This window comes from Ranitomeya variabilis, chromosome 7, assembly GCF_051348905.1.
Source record: "Ranitomeya variabilis isolate aRanVar5 chromosome 7, aRanVar5.hap1, whole genome shotgun sequence".
In the NCBI taxonomy this organism is placed as follows: domain Eukaryota; kingdom Metazoa; phylum Chordata; class Amphibia; order Anura; family Dendrobatidae; genus Ranitomeya; species Ranitomeya variabilis.
The window spans coordinates 179442119-179465857 of NC_135238.1; the positions used below are offsets into that span (position 1 = coordinate 179442119).

The 23739-nt window shown below is 44.6% G+C and overlaps 1 protein-coding gene across 2 annotated transcripts in view; it reads left to right on the forward strand.

The window, feature by feature from the left end:
- The window catches only part of TRAF3IP1 (TRAF3 interacting protein 1), a 57347-nt gene that overhangs the window by 22978 nt on the left and 10630 nt on the right, over positions 1-23739 (forward strand). For both annotated transcript variants that reach the window (XM_077272407.1, XM_077272406.1), the window contains 5 exons: positions 9344-9413; positions 19228-19311; positions 19841-19970; positions 20054-20090; positions 21237-21304. In XM_077272407.1, the coding sequence (XP_077128522.1) occupies positions 9344-9413; positions 19228-19311; positions 19841-19970; positions 20054-20090; positions 21237-21304 (389 nt within the window). The remainder of the gene's footprint in view (positions 1-9343; positions 9414-19227; positions 19312-19840; positions 19971-20053; positions 20091-21236; positions 21305-23739) is intronic.

Below are 23739 nucleotides of genomic sequence, written 5' to 3' on the forward strand. Positions count from 1 at the left end.
GGATGTGCAGCCGACAAATCTGCGGCAACTGTGTGATGCCATCATGGCAATATGGACCAAAATCTCTGAGGAATGCTTCCAGCACCTTGTTGAATCTATGCCACGAAGAATTGAGGCAGTTCTGAAGGCAAAAGGGGGTCCAACCCGTTACTAGCATGGTGTACCTAATAAAGTGGCCGGTGAGTGTATATGTACATGTACAAGCATAGATATTAAAATATATATATATATGTGTGTGTATATATATATATATATATATATATATATATATATATATATATATATATATATATATATATATATATATATATATATATATATAATTATACACCAAAACTACAGTGCAAAGCTGATAAGGTGAGAAGTCCAACAATTTGTGTTCGCTCCGGCATTTTTTGAGTAGATTTTTCTCCAGCAAGGCCGTTTAAGATTTCAAAGTGCAAAGCAGGATATACAAGGCATAAACCAATAGGTCAGCACTGGAATATTAAAAACATAACAGAACATGAGCGTAAAATAACATATACAATAAATGTAAACAGATAAACATAAAAACCCCCACCCCCATAAAAAACGTGTATGATGTCTCACAGAAATGATCCAAACCCAAATCCCTCATTTAGGCCGCCGGAAGTAACGGTGTTAAGTCGATATATCCAGCGGCTCTCCACCCTAGCCAGGGATCTAAATAAATCTCCACCCCGTGGACCCAAGGAAACCTGGTCAATGGCCTTAATTTTAAGTTTATTGGCATTACACTCATGATGTAGAAAAAAATGGCGAGGCAGCGTCTTTAGTAAACTCACATCTTTGGATGTTTTGGCCTTCTCTATATCACGCACATGTTCTCTAGTCCTAATGCTGAGTTCACGGGTAGTCATCCCGATGTACACCTTATTACATGGACACTGTGCGTGATAGATTACGCCTTTAGAGGCACATGTGAGTCTATGACGAATTTTGAAACATCTACCACCCTGGAGATTGGAAAAATCTTTACTCTTAACATGATTCTGACAGCCCTTACAGAATGTGCAAGGAAAGAAGCCATATATCGAATCACTTGCTCCTTTTACCTTGTCCCTATCTGGAGAATAGTGGCTTCGAACTAATAAATCTCGAAGATTATCAGATCTCTTGGCAGTAATTGATGGTCTATCGGGTAAGATGGTATTCAAGATTGGGGAATTTTGCGGTCTGACCCTATGTTAGTTGACAATTCCAACAAACTCCTTCCACTGGCTATTGAATGGGGTGATAAGTCTCACCTGCATGTCGTCTTTATCTTTAGATGAAGTTTGATATAAGAGATCATTACGGGAAGTTGAGCATGCTCTTTTATAGCCCCGACGAATCTGTCGATGGCTATAGCCACGTTCTCTGAAGCGACAGTATAAATCACGAGCCTGATTCTGAAATTTTTCCTGGCTGGAACAAATACGCTTCATTCGCAAATGTTGTCCGATTGGGATACCATTGATGGTAGACTGACGATGTGAGGAGCTCGCATGGAGCAAGGTGTTAGTAGCGGTCGGTTTCCGGTATACATTAGTTTCAATCAATCCCTGCTTAGAGATACCGACATCAAGATCCAAAAAATTGACCTGTCGACCATAGGAAAAGGTAAGTTTGATATTCAAGTTGTTCGTATTGAGCTCAGCCATAAATTCATTCAGTTGATCGGCTGTCCCCTCCCATATAAAGAACACATCGTCAATATATCTAATCCAGTGGTGCACCTGGTCAATGTGCACCACTGGATTAGTAAAGAAGATATCCCTCTCCCAGGCACCCAAAAATAGGTTGGCATAGGATGGGGCACAGGCGGCCCCCATTGCGGTCCCCTGAAGCTGGAGGTATGTCTGGTCAGCAAACATAAAGCAATTATGTGTGAGGATGAATTGAAGTAGCTGTAAAATAAAATCAGCCAATGGTTTTTCAACATCTCCAGCCTCAAGGAACCAGGAGACCGCCCGCAGCCCGTCCTGATGCCTAATAGATGTATATAGGCTCTCAATGTCTAGCCTGTTTCCACGCATCCCACATGGCATTGATTTGGTACTTATATATATAGTATTAGTAGTGACCTTGGGTGCTGGGCTTGTTGTGTCCCACACATTGGCTTACTGCGGTTCTCATTTTATTGTTCCATTATTGTTTTCTTTGATCTTCTGATTTTTTGTAATAAAATTCTTTTGGATTATACTCAGTTGTGGTTCTCTGGATCCATTTAGTGTTGGTATCAGTATGTTGTGAATACACAACGGTCTGTGAATCCTATGTGATGTATATACAGCAGTTTCGGTGTCTCCTATGTGATGTATATACAGCAGTCTCTGTTTACTATGTGATGTACAGTACAGACCAAAAGTTTGGACACCTTCCCATTTAAAGATTTTTCTGTATTTTCATGACTATCAAAATTGTACATTCACACTGAAGGCATCAAAACTATGAATTAACACGTGGAATTATATACTTAACAAAAAAGTGTGAAACGACTGAAAATATGTCTTATATTCTAGGTTCTTCAAAGTAGCCAGCTTTTGCTTTGATGACTACTTTGCACACTCTTGGCATTCTCTTGATGAGCTTCAAGAGGTAGGCACCGGGAATGGTTTTCACTTTAAAGGTGTGCCCTGTCACGTTTAATAAGTGGGATTTCTTGCCTTATAAATGGGGTTGGGACCATCAGTTGTGTTGTGCAGAAGTCTGGTGGATACACAGCTGATAGTCCTACTGAACAGACTGTTAGAATTTGTATTATGGCAAGAAAAAAGCAGCTAGCTAAAGAAAAACGAGTGGCCATCATTACTTTAAGAAATGAAGGTCAGTCCGTGCAAAAAATTGGGAAACTTTGAAAGTGTCCCCAAGTGTAGTTGCAAAAACCATCAAGCGCTACAAAGAAACTGGCTCACATGAGGACCGCCCCAGGAAAGGAAGACCAAGAGTCACCTCTGCTTCTGAGGATAAGTTTATCCGAGTCACCAGCCTCAGAAATAGCAGGTTAACAGCAGCTCAGATTAGAGACCAGGTCAATGCCACACAGAGTTCTAGCAGCAGACACATCTCTGCAACAACTGTTAAGAGGAGACTTTGTGCAAAAGGACTTCATGGTAAAATAGCTGCTAGGAAACCACTGCTAAGGACAGGCAACAAGCAGAAGAGACTTGTTTGGGCTAAAGAACACAAGGAATGGACATTAGACCAGTGGAAATCTGTGCTTTGGTCTGATGAGTCCAAATTTGAGATCTTTGGTTCCAACCACCGTGTCTTTGTGCGACGCAGAAAAGGTGAACGGATGGACTCTACATGCCTGGTTCCCACCGTGAAGCATGGAGGAGGGAGGTGTGATGGTGTGGGGGTGCTTTGCTGGTGACACTGTTGGGGATTTATTCAAAATTGAAGGCATACTGAACCAGCATGGCTACCAGAGCATCTTGCAGCGGCATGCTATTCCATCCGGTTTGCGTTTAGTTGGACCATCATTTATTTTTCAACAGGACAATGACCCCAAACACACCTCCAGGCTGTGTAAGGGCTATTTGACCAAGATGGAGAGTTATGGGGTGCTACGCCAGATGACCTAGCCTCCACAGTCACCAGACCTGAACTCAATCGAGATGTTTGGGGTGAGCTGGACTGCAGAGTGAAGGCAAAAGGGCCAACAAGAGCTAAGTATCTCTGGGAACTCCTTCAAGATTGTTGGAAGACCATTCCCGGTGACTACCTCTTAAAAATCATCAAGAGAATGCTAAGAGTGTGCAAAGCAGTCAAAGCAAAAGGTGGCTACTTTGAAGAACCTAGAATATAAGACATAACTTCAGTTGTTTCACACTTTTTTGTTAAGTATATAATTCCACATGTGTTAATTCATAGTTTTGATGCCTTCAGTGTGAATGCACAATTTTCATAGTCATGAAAATACAGAAAAATCTTTAAATGAGAAGGTGTGTCCAAACTTTTGGTCTGTACTGTATATACAGCAATCTCAGGGAATGCAATGTGATGTATATACAGCAGCCTGTCTCTGCTATGTAACGTATATACAGCAGTCTCAGTGAACCTAGTGTGATACAGCTTCTCACTATCTCTTATCTGTGCATCATTACATAAATTTGCCTCATTATTACTGCTTTATATACCGTATTTTACGCTTTGTAAGACGCACTTTATTTCCCCCAAATTTGGGGGGGAAATGTGGGTGCGTCTAACAAAGCGGATATACCGCTTACCATTACAGGCTGGGATGAGGGGGTGTCCGCCGCTGCTACCGCCCGCCGCCGCTGTCGCCCGCTGCCGCTGTCACCCGCCGCCACTGCCGGGGTTGTCCGCTGCTGCCCCGGGTGATGCTGGAGGCTCCGGTGCTGCGAGGGGCTCTGGCGACATTTTGTGAAAGACCAGAGCCCCCCGGCAGTTCGTCCATGCGTTCTAGTATGACTAACTCCTGGAAAATGGCCGCCGGAATCTCGGGAGATGAGATTTCAGCACTGAGATCTCATCTCTCGAGATTCCGGCGGCCATTTTCCCGGAGTCAGTCATACAGGAACGCATGGACGAACTGCTGGGGGCTCTGGTCTTTCACAAAATGTTGCCAGAGCCCCCCGCAGCACCGGAGACAGCCCTGGAGACAGCCCTGCAGCACTGGAGACAGCCCTGCAGCACCACAGCCCCCTGTAGTACCAGAGCCCCCTGCAGCACCAGAGCCCCCTGCAGCACCAGAGCCCCCTGCAGCACCAGAGCCCCCTGCAGCACCAGAGCCCCCTGCAGCACCCCTCATCCCAGCCTGCAGCACAGCAGCCCCCATGCAGCACCGAAGCCCCCCTGCAGACCCCATCATCCCAGCCTGCAGCAATGCTCCACTCCTGCCTCCAGCAACGACCCTGGGACCCTGATCCACCGCAGCCACAACCCCTGGTAAGCAATAAGACGCATGGATTATAAGAAGCCCCCTCAATTTATTAAAAAAAGTTTTTTCCTATTTTTCTCCTCAAAATTTGGGGTGCGTCTTATAATCCGGAGCGTCTTACAAAGCGAAAAATACGGTAACTAACAGAAAAGCAATTATTCACAGTGCAGCTTTCAGAGCACAATACAAGATGAAAGCTGCTCTATGAGTAATTTCTAGAAGCAGTAAAGTCTGCCATTCTTTTAAGCAGTTTAACTAAACTTCACCAATATCTTTAGCTGTATGGAGAGACCAGGAAGGAGTTGCTGCCGAGGGGGGATCTGACTGTCAGATTTGAGATCGCATGACATATCTTCCTTTAATGAAGGTGTAGGAAATGTGTAGATGTAGCTGAGGTGAAATAAATTACTTAGGAAGACTATTGATGGTGAGTAAGCATTATACGTGCAAAAAAACATAGTTGGAGAGCTTATTTAACCCCTTCTCGACCTTGGACATATCCATACGTCCAGATTGGTGAGTACTTTCTGACCTTGGATGTATGGATAAGTCATATCAGTATTACTTCACAGTCGCGATGATTGCATTAAGGTGCTTGCTGACTCTCACAGCCGGCCACCGGGAGTCGTCGTCACAGGGGGGGCACCCTCAACAACTATGATCGCTGTGATTGGCTGTTCAATTCAGCCAATCACAGCGATTTTGGTGTTTAAGGCAATGAAATGGCCTCAAACACTGATGTCCAGCCTATGATCTATGCTGTAACATCACCAATCATAGGCTGGAGCTTAGCACCGCCATCGTTACCAGGCCCAGCAGTGATTGGTGCAATCGCACCAGTCAGAATGCAGAGACACGGTCTGACCTCAGTATGACTGCTCTGCACTTATATCACACTGTGCTGAGCCTTGTGGTGCCAGAGACTTTGTGAAGCCTGTGCCATCACTGCTGGTGTTGTTGCTGCAATTCTTTAAAGAACAAAGAAAACGTTCCTGATCCCTGATTTTTCCTAATCCACCCCAATCCCCTTCTCCCCCCACACACACACTTTTCCCTCCTTTTTACCCCTCTACCCCACCCCTCCTGCTGCTGAATGCTGGTCAGTACTTGATCGCTCGACTTTTGCCAGTTTCTTTTGTTCGTGCGCTGATCGACACTTGTGCTCGCTGTTTTCCAGGGTTTTCATGGTTCCTGACTTTCCCCCCCTTTGCACCACCTCTGTAAGTGTGTCCTGCAGAAGCTGAGCACTGATCTGTGACACAAATCACTGAACGGCATCCGTGCTGCTTTCCAAGACTATTTTTTGTCCATGTCCATTTTTTTTCTCCCCTCCCCTTCCCCCCCTCCCCTTTTTGCACTACCTCCGTGTGTGCGTTCTACAGCTGCCGAGTTGCTGATCAGACACACATCACTGATTGGCACCTGTGCTCACTTTTGGCAAGGACTTTTTTTTTTCCCGCCTATATGTCATGAACCGGGGGTGTTTGGTTGCCCCCAGTTCTTCATCAGGGATTTATTTATATCCCACTTCCCAGTTCCGGTTTGGAACTTGCACCTCTCTGGCACCCCCCTTACCCTCAGGTCAGTCACGGAACTGCACCTAGGGTAATTAGTCGCCAGAAAGGCTGCCTTGCTATGTACTGGCTATTGGACCCACAGCAGCGAGGGCGATATAACTACTCCCGCTCAGGCAGGAATTATAATTATCAACCGCCGTCCGTCGCTGCCAGTTTTCCCGAAAAGCTCAGGATGCTTCGCTGCCACCAGCTCCTATTACTATGATTAATAGCATGTCAGGATTCAACCCAATCAGCATAATTTTACGGACGTTGGGGGTATGTTTTAAAACAAGAAAAACGAAGCAAGTAAATATTGTAACTTTTACTCCAAAAACATTAGGCAGTGTTTACAAAAGGTATAAAAAATGATATTAGAAGGTGTGACAATTATAATATGTTCAGTACGATTACAAAATAAAAGGGATTAAAGATGGGATTAAAGATGAAAAAGCACTTACAGTTCTCTGATATCATGGCTGGCCATGTGGCTGGGGGAAGTGTGATACATCCCAATGCGTCAGAGCAGATTGCAGAGTTTCTGTTAGCTGACTTCCTCTCAAATAGCCACTTATAAAATGAGGCTGAATCTCTTATACCCTTTGCTCGTGACATCACTGAGTGGGCTGCGCCCTGGAATGCCCTTCCCTTATGTCAACTCTTCTATTCTCTTGGGGAGGGGCTCGTGGAAGGACAATGACCGTATTATAGATCTTGTTTTGAGATTAGCGTACTATTAATTCTAAACACGAGGTATCTGTATGACCTGGTTAAGTAGTAATCCATTTCTCGGATACTGCTGGTACAAGAAATTAGAAAACGCACTGGGGTGTAGCTCAACTGATGCACATTCCAAAAAATGTAATATTCACACCTATACCACTACTTGGGGTCGAGTTATTCCATCTTGAATAGCTCTCATACACAAATGGAAGCACTTGGCTGCAAACAAAGAACTGGTTTTTGCTAATAACACATTCTTGAGGGAGGGGAGAAAGGGTGGTATAGAATTAGACAGTGAGAAGGAGAGCTATCTAGGCAGGGAGAAGAAGGAGGAGCTGTGGGGGGAACCACAGCTGCAGCGTGTGTCTTACCCAGACCTAATGGATGTAGCAGAGCTCAGTGTGCGTGATAATATAGAATCAAATACGTCATATTTCCTGACACCATTTTTTTTTTTGCGCTGGGCAGTGATGCTCATCACTGATCTGTCTCTGGTAGTTTTTGTTTTGTGTGTGTGAAAAAAGAATGAAAAAAATAATTTAGATTAGTTGCTATGACTAGATTAGGGAGAGTAAAAATATACTATAGTAATAGCATCTAATACAGTATTTTTTTACTTAATTTAGTCAGGGGTAGTGTCAGATAGCAAAGCATTAAAAAATAATCATATCCGTGCATGCGTCCTACAGCCGTCGAGCGCTGATCAGCGACACATCACTGATCAGCATACAGTTGTTGTTTTTTTTCTTTTTGTATGAATAAAGAATAAAATAAACCTTGTACATGAAGGTGAAATCAGGCTCGGGCTGAAGGGGTTAGAGGTGCTGTAATAGGAATAAAGTCCATCATGTTTTTTATATAGGGGTCAGGGCTCTATTTTACTTTTAGGCCAGGTCTAGACCCAGAACTAGCAGCATTTTGGATGCAGTGCATATTCGCTGTGTCCAAATCGTTGCCTTCTATTGAAAGCAGGTGAATCCGCATGTGTTCACTGAACCGTGTGGATTTACCACATCCTATACATGGAAAGACGCGCCGCATCTCCATCTCCGCTGGTGATCCGCAGGTATCTGTGGATGCATATTGGACATAGAATTTCTTGAAATCCCATTCGCTATGCTGTCACAGCTGGCCGCTGCGGGTTTGATGCTGTATAAATACCCACAGCAGTTCCTGATCGTGGGCACATACCCTTACAGAGGAAATATTAGTCGCCTGACATGAGGCAACCCTCAATTCGACACTGGTGTTTTATATTACGGTCTATAAACAAAAAATCAGATCATTGGAATGAAATATAATAAAAAGTATATGCCTCTTAATAAATTTAGTGCATTTTGGGCTGTCCTAAAGTCAGAAAATGAAATCTTTGTCCGATATCAGTATGTGTTTTCATCTTCTTGGGTTTACTGCTATGTGGCCCATGTGTGTTTCTTTGTGAGCAGAGTTTATGAACTGGCTTTCCAGGTTCAGAATCTGGATATCCTACGTTAGGGATCTGCTATCCGTATCAGATCAGTGGAGGTCCAGCGCTAGGCGCCCACACCGAGCAGCTGTTCATAGTAGGTGGTCGCTCACCGGGCTCTGCCGCCTCTTCCGCTCTGTTCACCTGCATAGTCTTTACATTGCAGGAATGAGACCACGTTGCAGTGCCCCGCACAGCTGCTACTACATAGATGGCTGTAGAAGAGAGCACTGCTGCTCATTGAGTGTCACATCCCCTACTAACAAGTCATCATTTGGAATGTCAAGCGTCAGACCCCATCCAATTAGATATTGAGGGCCAATGGTTGATTCTCTATAGCTTAATATTATCATCATCTAGGGATGTGCAAAAGGAGTCATATTATATTGGTCCTGTGTCCACTTCAGTCCTTTGTGGCAGCCAGACTAGGGCCATGTTCTCTCCTAGGCCAATAATCTTCCACCTGGCATCTTGGACTCCTATGCCCTTTACTAGGGTTTTGCAACGTCATGTTATTGTGGGGATTTGTGAGTGGCAGAGGCCAAAAGTGGCCAGCACAGAAATGAACGCTGCCATGGAGGATTCAGGTGGACGCCGGACCTGGGTAGTGTGACGTTTGGGGCTTATCTCTATTGTCATTGCGTCTATTACCATGTAACATTGTGCACTTGTTGATTTCCTTTTCTTTAGAAGCTGGAGTTTCAGAGTTGCACAATTTGGAAAGTCATGATATTGCAGAGCCGAGTGTTGCTGCACAAAGGTAAATCCCCGGACTTGTAATCTATTCATTATAAGTATGTCTATTTAGCACATTGGCTCAGTACTCAAAACTGTTTCTTTGCCGTATCGGGGTCCTGGATTGAAATCCCACTTAGGACATCTGTAAGTAGATTGTATGTTCTCCCCGTGTTTGTGTGGGTTTCCTCCGGGTTCTCCGGTTTCCTCCAACACTCCAAACACATACTGATAGGGAATGTAGATTGTGAACCTCAATGGGGACAGTAATGATAAAGTCTTTAAAGCGCTGCGGAATATGATGGCGCTATATAAGCATAATAAATAATTGTCGGATATATTAATTCAGCCGGTGGTGTTATCCCAAAATTTGCATATATAGAACTCATATAGGATAAAATATAACTTTTACTAAATCATTTAAAAAACAAAACTCACAATGAAAGTGCAAGGTGCATAACACAGACAAACATACAAACAACTGTGTGGATAGCGCTGTAGATCCTTGTCAGAAATCAATATAACTCTAGGTTTCTGATATTCTATCGTGTCCTATTCAGAAATACTCAATAGGGTCCAACAGCGCAAGAACCACTATGGTTACTGATACCTTATAACATAGGTGTGGAAAACCACTTTAGCCTACTGGGTACATTAAACTCATAGCACCACTAGAAGATTTTGTGGTCCCAGTACAGCAGCGGAAACCGTATACACGTATACACTGCAGTCTGGGGTAAACCAATGAATTCAAATTTGCCAAAATTGCATAATATTCAGTCTACCTGAGACTGTTTGTCAACCTTATTAGGCCCATTTAAGAATCCATGAGTTATGGCTGGTATGGAAAAATAATAATAATATAGAACGATCTCACCCGCCTCGAACCATAATACACCATTATATTCAGTTACTAGATGGCAGCCCGATTCTAAAGTATCGGGAGTCTAGAATCCATATATACTTTATTTATTCAAATGTAAGAATAATACAATTAATAAATAATAGTAAGAAAGAACAAAAAATGGCTGCACTCACCAGCTCTTGACAATTCTTGACAGTACGGCACATTTCTGATTGGTCGCTCGCGGCAGGCGGCAACCAATCAGAAAAGTGCCACGCACCACGAAGGCATATATCTTTGTCCACCCTGAGCGGGTGTAGGACGCTGGTGACGTCACTTATCTCCGGACATTATCTCCGGACAAAGTTGGCACAAATTGCCGGAAGTAGTATTCTAGGCAATTATATATTAGATTTTAATGTTATCAGTGTTTACCTTTGAATGTTTATATTGTATTGTCCTGTCACCAGCCATGTGTACGATTATCGGCCGAAAGCCTCTCTGGAACCAATAATCACCCCATGTAAAGGTATCTTTATAAGTTAAAGATTCAGAATACTATGACTTTTATCATATCCTGAACAGTCAAGTTTTTTATGAACCGTTAAGGTTTTCTGGTTGAAGTAAAAAAAACTCTGAGTGTTTACAGTTTGAAACCATAAAATGTTGAAAAATTATGTCATTCTTGAGTATATCACTCAATGGTGCTCATAAACGTGTTAAATTTGATCTATAATATACTTTAATATACGTTACTTTAATCTTTAATATACTTAAGAACAGGGCCCCAGACATCACACAGGGGGTCTGAAACACCGCACAGTGGTCCAAAATATCGCTGTGCTCTGCCTGGGGCCACATATGCTGCCTGGGGCCCCTGTGCTCTGCCTGGGGCCCCATATGCTGCCTGGGGCCCCTGTGCTCTGCATGGGGCCCCTGTGCTCTGCCTGGGGCCCCTGTGCTCTGCCTGGGGCCCCTGTGCTCTGCCTGGGGCCACTGTGCTCTGCCTGGGGCCCCATATGCTGCCTGGGGCCCCTGTGCTCTGCCTGGGGCCCCATATGCTGCCTGGGGCCCCATATGCTGCCTGGGGCCCCTGTGCTCTGCCTGGGGCCACTGTGCTCTGCCTGGGGCCCCATAGGCTGCCTGGGGCCCCTGTGCTCTGCCTGGGACCACTGTGCTCTGCCTGGGGCCCCATATGCTGCCTGGGGCCCCTGTGCTCTGCCTGGGGCCCCTGTGCTCTGCCTGGGGCCCCATATGCTGCCTGGGGCCCCTGTGCTCTGCCTGGGTGTAGGACACTGGTGACGTCACTTATCTCCGGACATTAGCTCCGGACAAAGCCACGGAAGTTGGCACAAATTGCAGGAAGTAGTATTCTAGGCAATTATATATTAGATACTGGTGGTGGTGGATGTCCTCCCCTACTGTCCCGACGCGTTTTGTTTCAAACATCCGGTCAGGTGGTCAGCTCCGGGCGGGACACGGACCGGATGCCGGTATGCAAGACGCATGATAAAGAGCCAACGTACACATGACTCACCACGCGCATGGATGGCAGCGTCGGCTGGACGGGCATGTTAAGGCAACCCCAATGATATCCCCTGAAGAGTTTGAAACGAAACGCGTCGGGACAGTCTCAGGTAGACTGAATATTATGCAATTTTGGCAAGTTTGAGTTCATTGGTTTACCCCAGACTGCAGTGTATACGTGTATACGGTTTCCGCTGCTGTACCGGGACCACAAAATCTTCTAGTGGTGCTATGAGTTTAACCCCTTCCCGACCCATGACGCCACGTAGGCGTCATGAAAACCCGTGCCAATCCGACCCATGACGCCTATGTGGCGTCATGGAATGATCGCGTCGCTGCAGATCGGGTGAAAGGGTTAACTCCTATTTTACCCGATCTGCAGAGACAGGGGGAGTGGTACTTCAGCCCAGGGGGGGTGGCTTCACCCTCCCGTGGCTACGATCGCTCTGATTGGCAGTTTCACTTTCAACAGCCAATCAGAGCGATTTGTAATATTTCACCTAAAAAACTGGTAAAATATTACAATCCAGCCATGGCCGATGCTGCAATATCATCGGCCATGGCTGGAAAACCTGAAGTGACCCCCCCCCACCCCACCGATCGCCCTCCCAGTCCTCCGTTATGGGGTCCGGTCCCCTCCGTCCTGTGATCCGCTCCCCCGTCCTCCTGCCCGCTCCCCCCCCTGCTCCTATGTCACCCCCCCGGTGCTCCGACGCCCCCCCCGTGCCCCGATCTCCCCCCCCCCTTATACTTACCGAGGCTCCCGGTGTCGGTCCGTCTCCTCGCTGGGCGCCGCCATCTTCCAAAATGGCAGATTAATTACAAGTACATTTTGATCGCTGTGGTAGGTTCTATCACAGCGATCAAAATAAAAAAATTTATAAATAAACCCCCCCCTTTATCACCCCCATAGGTAGGGACAATAATAAAATAAAGAAAATATATTTTTTTTCTTTTTCCACTAGGGTTAGGGTTAGAACTAGGGTTAGGGTTAGAACTAGGGTTAGGGTTACGGGTAGGGTTAGGGGTAGGGTTAGGGTTACAGGTAGGGTTAGGGTTATGGCATGTGCGGATTTGGCTGTGGATCCGCAGCGGATTGGCCGCGGATCTGCCGCGGATCCGCAGCGGATTGGCTGCGGATCCGCAGCGGATTGGCCGCTGCGAATTCGTAGCAGTTTTCTATCAGGTTTACAGTACCGTGTACACCTATGGAAAACCAAATCCGCTGTGCCCATGGTGCGGAAAGTTCCGTGCAGAAACGCTGCGTTGTATTTTCCGCAGCATGTCAATTCTTTGTGCGGATTCCGCAGAGTTTTACACCTGTTCCTCAATAGGAATCCGCAGGTGAAATCCGCACAAAAAAAACACTGGAAATCTGCTGTAAATCCGCAGGTAAAACGCAGTGCCTTTTACCTGCAGATTTTTCAAAAATGGTGCGGATAAATCTCACACGAATCCGCAACGTGGGCACATACCCTTAGGGTTAGGGTTGGAATTAGAGTTAGGGTTGGAAATAGGGTTAAGATTAGGCTTGTGGTTAGGGTTACGGATAGGGTTAGGGGTGTGTTGGGGTTACAGTTGTGGTTAGGGTTGGGATTAGGGTTAGGGTTGGGATTAGGGTTAGGGTTGGAATTAGGGTTACGGGTGTGTTGGGGTTAGGGTTGTGGTTAGGGGTGTATTGGGGTTAGGGTTGGGATTAGGGTTATGGCTACAGTTGGGATTAGGATTAGGGGTGTGTTGGGGTTAGTGTTGAAGTTAGAATTGAGGGGTTTCCACTGTTTAGGCACATCAGGGGTCTCCAAACGCAACATGGCGCCACCATTGATTCCAGCCAATCTTGCATTCAAAAAGTCAAATGGTGCTCCCTCCCTTCCAAGCCCCGACGTGCGCCCAAACAGTGGTTTACCCCCACATTTGGGGTACCAGCGTACTCAGGACAAACTGGGCAACAACTGTTGGGGTCCAATTTCTCCTGTTACCCTTGCAAAAATAAAAAATTACTTGCTAAGACATAATTTTTGAGGAAAGAACAATTATTTTTTATTTTCACGGCTCTGCGTTATAAACTTCTGTGAAGCACTTGGGGGTTGAAAGTGCTCACCGCACATCTAGATAAGTTCCTTCGGGGGTCTAGTTTCCAAAATGGGGTCACTTGTGGGGTGTTTCTACTGTTTAGGCACATCAGGGGCTCTGCAAATGCAACGTGACGCCCGCAGACCATTCCATCAAAGTCTGCATTTCAAATGTCACTAGTTCCCTTCCGAGCCCCGACGTGCGCCCAAACAGTGGTTTACCCCCACATATGGGGTATCACTGTACTCACAACAAACTGGGCAACAAACATTGGGGCCCAATTTCTCCTGTTACCCTTGTGAAAATAAAAAATTGCTTGCTAAAACATCTTTTTTGAGGAAAGAAAAATGATTTTTTATTTTCACGGCTCTGCGTTGTAAACTTCTGTGAAGCACTTGGGGGTTGAACGTGCTCATCACACATCTAGATAAGTTCCTTGGGGGGTCTAGTTTCCAAAATGGGGTCACTTGTGGGGTGTTTCTACTGTTTAGGCACATCAGGGGCTCTGCAAATGCAACGTGATGCCCGCAGACCATTCCATCAAAGTCTGCATTTCAAATGTCACTACTTCCCTTCCGAGCCCTGACGTGCGCCCAAACAGTGGTTTACCCCCACATATGGGGTATCACTGTACTCACAACAAACTGGGCAACAAACATTGGGGCCCAATTTCTCCTGTTACCCTTGCAAAAATAAAAAATTCTGGGCTAAAAAAATATTTTTGAGGAAAGGAAACACATTTATTATTTTCACGGCTCTGCGTTATAAACTTGTGTGAAGCACTTGGGGGTTCAAAGTGCTCACCACACATCTAGATAAGTTCCCTTGGGGGTCTAGTTTCCAAAATGGAGTCACTTGTGGGGAGTTCCTACTGTTTAGGCACATCAGGGGCTCTGCAAACGCAACCTGACGCCCGCAGAGCATTCCATCAAAGTCTGCATTTCAAAACGTCACTACTTCCCTTCCGAACCCCGACGTGTGCCAAAACAGTGGTTTACCCCCACATATGGGGTATCAGTGTACTCAGGAGAAACTGGACAACAACTTTTGGGGTCCAATTTCTCCTGTTACCCTTGGGAAAATAAAAAATTGTGGGCTAAAAAATCATTTTTGAGAAAAGAAAAATTATTTTTTATTTTCACGGCTCTGCGTTATAAACTTCTGCGAAGCACTTGGGGGTTCAAAGTGCTCACCACACATCTAGATTAGTTCTTTGGGAGGTCTAGTTTCCAAAATGGGGTCACTTGTGCGGGAGCTCCAATGTTTAGGCACACAGGGGCTCTCCAAACGTGACATGGTGTCCGCTAATGATTGGAGCTAATTTTCCATTCAAAAAGCCAAATGGCGTGCCTTCCCTTCCGAGCCCTGCCGTGCGCCCAAACAGTGGTTTACCCCCACATATGGGGTATCATCGTACTCAGGACAAACTGGACAACAACATTTGGGATCCAATTTCTCCTATTACCCTTGGGAAAATAAAAAATTCTGGGCTAAAAATCATTTTTGAGGAAAGAAAAATTATTTTTTATTTTCACGGCTCTGCGTTATAAACTTCTGTGAAGCACCTGGGGGTTATAAGTGCTCACTATGCATCTAGATAAGTTCCTTGGGGGGTCTAGTTTCCAAAATGGGGTCACTTGTAGGGGAGCTCCAATGTTTAGGCACACAGGGGCTCTCCAAACGCGACATGGTGTCCGCTAACGATTGGAGCTAATTTTCCATTCAAAAAGTCAAATGGCACGCCTCCCCTTCCGAGCCTTGCCGTGCACCCAAACAGTGGTTTACCCCCACATATGAGGTATCAACGTGCTCAGCAGAAATTGCCCAACAAATTTTAGGATCCATTTTATCCTGTTGCCCATGTGAAAATGAAAAAATTGAGGCTAAAAGAAATTTTGTGTGAAAAAAAAGTACTTTTTCATTTTTACGGATCAATTTGTGAAGCACCTGGGGGTTTAAAGTGCTCACTATGCTTCTAGATAAGTTCCTTGGGGGGTCTAGTTTCCAAAATGGGGTCACTTGTGGGGGAGCTCCAATGTTTAGGCACACGGGGGCTCTCCAAACGCGACATGGTGTCCGCTAAAGATTGGAGCCAATTTTTCATTGAAAAAGTCAAATGGCGCTCCTTCCCTTCCGAGCCCTGCCGTGTGCCCAAACAGTGGTTTACCCCCACATATGAGGTATCAGCGTACTCAGGATAAATTGGACAACAACGTTCGTGGTCCAGTTTCTCCTTTTACCCTTGGGAAAATAAAAAAAATTTCGCTAAAAGATCATTTTTGTGACTAAAAAGTTAAATGTTCATTTTTTACTTCCATGTTGCTTCTGCTGCTGTGAAACACCCGAAGGGTTAATAAACTTCTTGAATGTGGTTTTGAGCACCTTGAGGGGTGCAGTTTTTAGAATGGTGTCACTTTTGGGTATTTTCAGCCATATAGAACCCTCAAACTGACTTCAAATGTGAGGTGGTCCCTAAAAAAAATGGTTTTGTAAATTTTGTTGTAAAAATGAGAAATCACTGGTCAAATTTTAACCCTTATAACTTCCTAGCCAAAAAAAAAATTGTTTCCAAAATTGTGCTGATGTAAAGTAGACATGTGGGAAATGTTATTTATTAACTATTTTGTGTCACATAACTCTCTGGTTTAACAGAATAAAAATTAAAAATGTGAAAATTGCAAAATTTTCAAAATTTTTGCCAAATTTCCGTTTTTTTCACAAATAAACTCAGAAATTATCGACCTAAATTTACCACTAACATGAAGCCCAATATGTCACGAAAAAACAATCTCCGAATCGCTAGGATCCGTTGAAGCGTTCCTGAGTTATTACCTGATAAAGGGACACTGGTCAGAATTGCAAAAAACGGCAAGGTCATTAAGGCCAAAATAGGCTGGGTCATGAAGGGGTTAATGTACCCAGTAGGCTAAAGTGGTTTTCCACACCTATGTTATAAGGTATCAGTAACAAAAAATGGCTGCACTCACCAGCTCTTGACAATTCTTGACAGTACGGCACATTTCTGATTGGTCGCTCGCGGCAGGCGGCAACCAATCAGAAAAGTGCCACGCACCACGAAGGCATATATCTTTGTCCACCCTGAGCGGGTGTAGGACGCTGGTGACGTCACTTATCTCCGGACATTATCTCCGGACAAAGTTGGCACAAATTGCCGGAAGTAGTATTCTAGGCAATTATATATTAGATTTTAATGTTATCAGTGTTTACCTTTGAACGTTTATATTGTATTGTCCTGTCACCAGCCATGTGTACGATTATCGGCCGAAAGCCTCTCTGGAACCAATAATCACCCCATGTAAAGGTATCTTTATAAGTTAAAGATTCAGAATACTATGACTTTTATCATATCCTGAACAGTCAAGTTTTTTATGAACCGTTAAGGTTTTCTGGTTGAAGTAAAAAAAACTCTGAGTGTTTACAGTTTGAAACCATAAAATGTTGAAAAATTATGTCATTCTTGAGTATATCACTCAATGGTGCTCATAAACGTGTTAAATTTGATCTATAATATACTTTAATATACGTTACTTTAATCTTTAATATACTTAAGAACAGGGCCCCAGACATCACACAGGGGGTCTGAAACACCGCACAGTGGTCCAAAATATCGCTGTGCTCTGCCTGGGGCCACATATGCTGCCTGGGGCCCCTGTGCTCTGCCTGGGGCCCCATATGCTGCCTGGGGCCCCTGTGCTCTGCCTGGGGCCCCTGTGCTCTGCCTGGGGCCCCTGTGCTCTGCCTGGGGCCCCTGTGCTCTGCCTGGGGCCACTGTGCTCTGCCTGGGGCCCCATATGCTGCCTGGGGCCCCTGTGCTCTGCCTGGGGCCCCATATGCTGCCTGGGGCCCCATATGCTGCCTGGGGCCCCTGTGCTCTGCCTGGGGCCACTGTGCTCTGCCTGGGGCCCCATAGGCTGCCTGGGGCCCCTGTGCTCTGCCTGGGACCACTGTGCTCTGCCTGGGGCCCCATATGCTGCCTGGGGCCCCTGTGCTCTGCCTGGGGCCCCTGTGCTCTGCCTGGGGCCCCATATGCTGCCTGGGGCCCCTGTGCTCTGCCTGGGTGTAGGACACTGGTGACGTCACTTATCTCCGGACATTAGCTCCGGACAAAGCCACGGAAGTTGGCACAAATTGCAGGAAGTAGTATTCTAGGCAATTATATATTAGATACTGGTGGTGGTGGATGTCCTCCCCTACTGTCCCGACGCGTTTTGTTTCAAACATCCGGTCAGGTGGTCAGCTCCGGGCGGGACACGGACCGGATGCCGGTATGCAAGACGCATGATAAAGAGCCAACGTACACATGACTCACCACGCGCATGGATGGCAGCGTCGGCTGGACGGGCATGTTAAGGCAACCCCAATGATATCCCCTGAAGAGTTTGAAACGAAACGCGTCGGGACAGTCTCAGGTAGACTGAATATTATGCAATTTTGGCAAGTTTGAGTTCATTGGTTTACCCCGAAGGGTTAATAAACTTCTTGAATGTGGTTTTGAGCACCTTGAGGGGTGCAGTTTTTAGAATGGTGTCACTTTTGGGTATTTTCAGCCATATAGAACCCTCAAACTGACTTCAAATGTGAGGTGGTCCCTAAAAAAAATGGTTTTGTAAATTTTGTTGTAAAAATGAGAAATCACTGGTCAAATTTTAACCCTTATAACTTCCTAGCCAAAAAAAAAATTGTTTCCAAAATTGTGCTGATGTAAAGTAGACATGTGGGAAATGTTATTTATTAACTATTTTGTGTCACATAACTCTCTGGTTTAACAGAATAAAAATTAAAAATGTGAAAATTGCAAAATTTTCAAAATTTTTGCCAAATTTCCGTTTTTTTCACAAATAAACTCAGAAATTATCGACCTAAATTTACCACTAACATGAAGCCCAATATGTCACGAAAAAACAATCTCCGAATCGCTAGGATCCGTTGAAGCGTTCCTGAGTTATTACCTCATAAAGGGACACTGGTCAGAATTGCAAAAAACGGCAAGGTCATTAAGGCCAAAATAGGCTGGGTCATGAAGGGGTTAATGTACCCAGTAGGCTAAAGTGGTTTTCCACACCTATGTTATAAGGTATCAGTAACCATAGTGGTTCTTGCGCTGTTGGACCCTATTGAGTATTTCTGAATAGGACACGATAGAATATCAGAAACCTAGAGTTATATTGATTTCTGACAAGGATCTACAGCGCTATCCACACAGTTGTTTGTATGTTTGTCTGTGTTATGCACCTTGCACTTTCATTGTGAGTTTTGTTTTTTTAAATGATTTAGTGAAAGTTATATTTTATCCTATGTGAGTTCTATATAATAAATAATTGTGTCTATCAGTGATACAAGTGTCTTCTTGCTACTTATATCTTATTTGTTGTAGAAAAATCCCACGACCTGGAAGTGCCCGACCTGCACCACCAAGAGTCAGACGTCAAGCCAGTGCAGAAGTCGTCGCTCCAGAAAGGTGGGTAGGTGACCAGTGCATCACAGTTCTTGGTCTCTGGTTCACAGGCTTTGCCTTGGCCTGCGTTCTGCCTTATGCAAATAACCTGTATTGTATAGGCAGCACGGTGGCTCAGTGGTTAGCACAGCAGCCTTGCAGCGCTGGAGTCCTGGGTTCAAACCCCGCAAAGGACAACATCTGCAAAGAGTTTGTATGTTCTCTCCGTGTTTGCGTGGGTTTCCTCCCGGTACTCCGGTTTCCTCCCACATTCCAAAGACATACTGATAGGGAACCTAGATTGTGAGCCCCAACGGGGACAGCGATGATAATGTGTGCAAACTGTAAAGCGCTGCGGAATATATTAGCGCTATATAAAAATAAAGATTATTATTATTATTAACTATAGACAGCCCTGCTTCTCGATGCCAACCTTCAGGAACCCTCTAGATGTCGAGGGGAGACCACCTATGAACTGACAATAATTATCTGTGCATTCATGAAAACAGGAAGAGTTTAGGGCTTGTTACTGAGATGTATTATTATTGCATAGGGTCAGCAGTGGAAAAGGTGTATCCAATGTGATTGTCGACAAGCAGAAAGATGACGGTGGTGATGATGACGACAATGAGTTTGTGGTGGAGGAAGCTTCTCCTCAGTTGTCAGAGATGCCTATGGATCTGGTAGGTGTCAGACCATAACACTGTGTGCTGTGATACATCCGCTATCTGCACTAAAACAAATCTTACCTGGTTTCTTTTTTCAGGAGCCAGAACTGGATCTCCCAGGAGATGAGAAGCACGGTGAGTTGTAGTTCAGACATGTGGAAGGTATAGATATACCGTAGATATGATTATAGATATTTCATCACCAGCTTAAACCAAGATGTTAATGAGGTTTTCTGCCTTTGAGGACTTTTTTTTTTTTTTTTTTTACTTAAATGCATGTATTTGAGGGCTAAAAAAAACACATTTAGGCAACTGGATTTCATTAAAAATGTTGCACTGTTTGCCTTTTACAGGCGCTTTGTTTTCTTGCACATTCAACCTTGATGTGGTCTGTGGCTACAAATCAGTTAAGATGAGTCCAGAAAAAAATACAGATAAAGATCTAAAAACTCTCCCGTAAGATTGTCAAAACGAGATCACTGATGGATTTTCAGTTAACTCTTTCTACAGCCATCAATAGACAGAACAACACAGACTATAGAAGAGAAACAGTGCAAAGTTGTTAATGAAGCTCAATTGCAAAAAACGAAAACGAAATGTAGCAAGAAATACATGCGTTTAAGTGGAAAAATCCCTTTTTAAATTATAAAATAAAATTATTAATGCCTGCATCAGGGAGAATTTAATTAAATCAAATTTATATAGTTCTTACTGAGCTTTGTCTAGTCACAAGATAATGATGAGCTATCCATAAGATAGGTCATCAATATCAGGTCAGAGGAGGTCCGACACCCACCAGTCCCTCCAATTAGCTGTTATTTGCTCCGTATGTGAAATGCATTCGATGGAGCTGCACTGCACGACTCCATTCAATATGTATCAGCTGCTGCTTGGTACTGCACTATAGCTCTTATACTCGTTATATAAGAGATGTTCTGCAGTATCCGGCAGTGGCCACTACACATTAAATAGACCTGCACATTCCAGCTTGGACCAATATGTCTACATCTGGCCATTACCAGTGGGGATTGGTGGGGCTGCTGGATGATGGACCTCCACCGCTCTGATATTGATGGTCTCTGTTGTGGAGTAGTAATACAGCGCAGGGAATTACTACTAATCAGTCGTGACCTATTTGAGAATATTCTGTGACTTTAGTGCTGTTCAATCAGGAAATAATGGAGTCAAAATACCACGTGGAAACTGACGGACGTTAACAGTTTAAATTCTCGTTTTACGTTCACTCTGTAAATGCTGACATTTTCATTCCATGTTTTTCAGGTAGCCTTGTTAAGAAAATCTTAGAAACCAAGAAGGACTATGAGACCCAGCGTGATGCTGCCAGTAAGGTGGGAACCAGAACCGAATTTCATGTTAAAACTGGGCCTAATCATTTCTACATTTTATATGACTTGCAGAATCTTTAGAATCTTCTGATATACATTTTCATAAGTAAAACTGTATTTCATATTTACAACTATGAATCTAACATGTCTTTTTATGGTATAAAAACAAACAGTTTTGCGCAGATATGAATTCATAAAGGAATCCATGACATGTCTGTTCCCTAGGCATTATACAGGAACAGTGGTTGGATCCGCTCAGGAATAGTTGTGTCTTGTCCAGATCACCTCCAAGAGCGATTCATTAGACCTTTTGTGTGATTTTATTTTTCCTGAGAGACATCTACTTGATAGGGCTGCTGAGGATCGAATATCTAACGAGCAGAAGCATGTATTTATGATTTATGGAGAGACGATCTATATCTTATGCATGGAGGCAGGTCGGTTTAATGAATCTTCATAGAGCAAATGTAAAAAGCCTGTAACCCTTGAAACTCTGTAGTTGAGATCTTGGCTGTGTGGCCAAAATGCTCAGGGAGTTCGAAATGCGTAATAAAGCTTGGTGATATCTGTCCCCCTTACCAGCATCTATCCCTTATCCATAGACTAAAGGTACCTTCACACGAAACGACATTATAACGATATCGCTAGCAATCCGTGACGTTGCAGCGTCCTCGCTAGCGATATCGTTTCGTTTGACACGCAGCAGCGATCAGGATCCTGCTGTGATGTCGCTGGTCGCTGAATAAAGTCCAGAACTTTATTTGGTCGTCCGATCGCTGTGTATCGTTGTGTTTGAAAGCAAAAGCAACGATACCAGCGATATTTTACACTGGTAACCAGGGTAAACATCGGGTTACTAAGCGCAGGGCCGCGCTTAGTTACCCGATGTTTACCCTGGTTACTAGCGTAAAATGTAAAAAAAACAAACAGCACATACTCACATTGCGTCCCCTGCAGTCTGCTTCCTCCTCTGACTCAGCGCCGCAAAGTGAAAGTGAAAGCAGCACAGCGGTGACGTCACCGCTCTGCTCTCACTGTACGGCGCTCAGTCAGTCAGGAAGTGGACGCAGGGGGACGTGAATGTAAGTATGTGCTGTTTGTTTTTTTTAGATTTTACGCTGGTAACCAGGGTAAACATCGGGTTACTAAGCGCGGCCCTGCGCTTAGTTACCCGATGTTTACCCTGGTTACCAGGGGACCTCGGCATAGTTGATCGCTGGAGAGCGGTCTGTGTGACAGCTCTCCAGCGACCAAACAGCGACGCTGCAGCGATCGACATCGTTGTCGCTATCGCTGCAGCGTCGCTTCGTGTGAAGGTACCTTAACTCAGGTCCTAGAAGCAAATATTAGCAGCAAGTCTGAGTACAAGAAATGTGTAATAATAGGAACGTACTCTAGAATATAGGGCTGTTTATTGAGGTTTAGCACCAAAACATGCAACATTTAAAAAAAAAAAGTGTGCCAGAAAAGGAAGTAAGAAAAAGGGTTTTTATTTATTTAAAATCTACAATTTTATTGAAAAAATATAAAACATGTAAATATACAAATTAGCCAGTCGTTGGAACCAAATAGCAGCATTAGGGAAAGAACATCAGTGATTCGGTGAAATCTGCTTTGTTGTACTTCTTTAATCGTCATTTGAAGTTCTCTGTTAATTTTGGTGCACAGGGGCTGGGCTGTGCACAGAGTTTTCTCCTCCCTGCCTGTGGTCTCCCAGCCCCTTTGCATGCCAGCAATGACCTGTCATTTGCAAACAGGAGGCAGTTGGAGGAACTGGGAATCACAGACAGGGAGGAGAAAACCCAGGGAACAGTTCAGCCCCAGCGCACCGAAATCTAGCAGAAATCGTCAAATGGTGATTAAAGGGGTTGTCCACTACTCAGACAACCCTTTCTGTATCCCTATATTTCCCTCTGGTGTTGGCGCTGTTCCAGCGGTATCACCACTGGCTCTCCTGAGGATCGCATGACATTATGTCATGCAATCCCTGTGGCCAGTCTGTGCTGGCTTCACTGTCCTCTCCTTGGGGCAAAGCAAGACATTCTAAAGAAGTGAGGGGAGCGTCTGCAGGTCTTGCTTTCTCCGGATGTCAATTACATCCATAGGAGAGTAGGAAAAGCAGCCTCTGATTGGCCGCAGTGATTTTGTGGTATACATAACAATGTCCCTTGGAGATCCAGTACTGAAACTGCTGGGACAGCGCCGGCACCAGAGGGGACTCTAGGTGTTCTTATTTTGCAAGGGTGAAATATAGGGATTCAGAAGGAGTTGTCCGAGTAGTGGACAGCCCCTTGAAAGAAGTTTAACAAAGCAGATTTCTTCACCAAAGGTATCAATTTAATGTTCTTTACATCCATGTCTTTACTTTTACATTACCAAATGGTGCAGACAGGCCTCAACGGACATCTGCATAATTGTATCCTAGCTCATCTTCTACC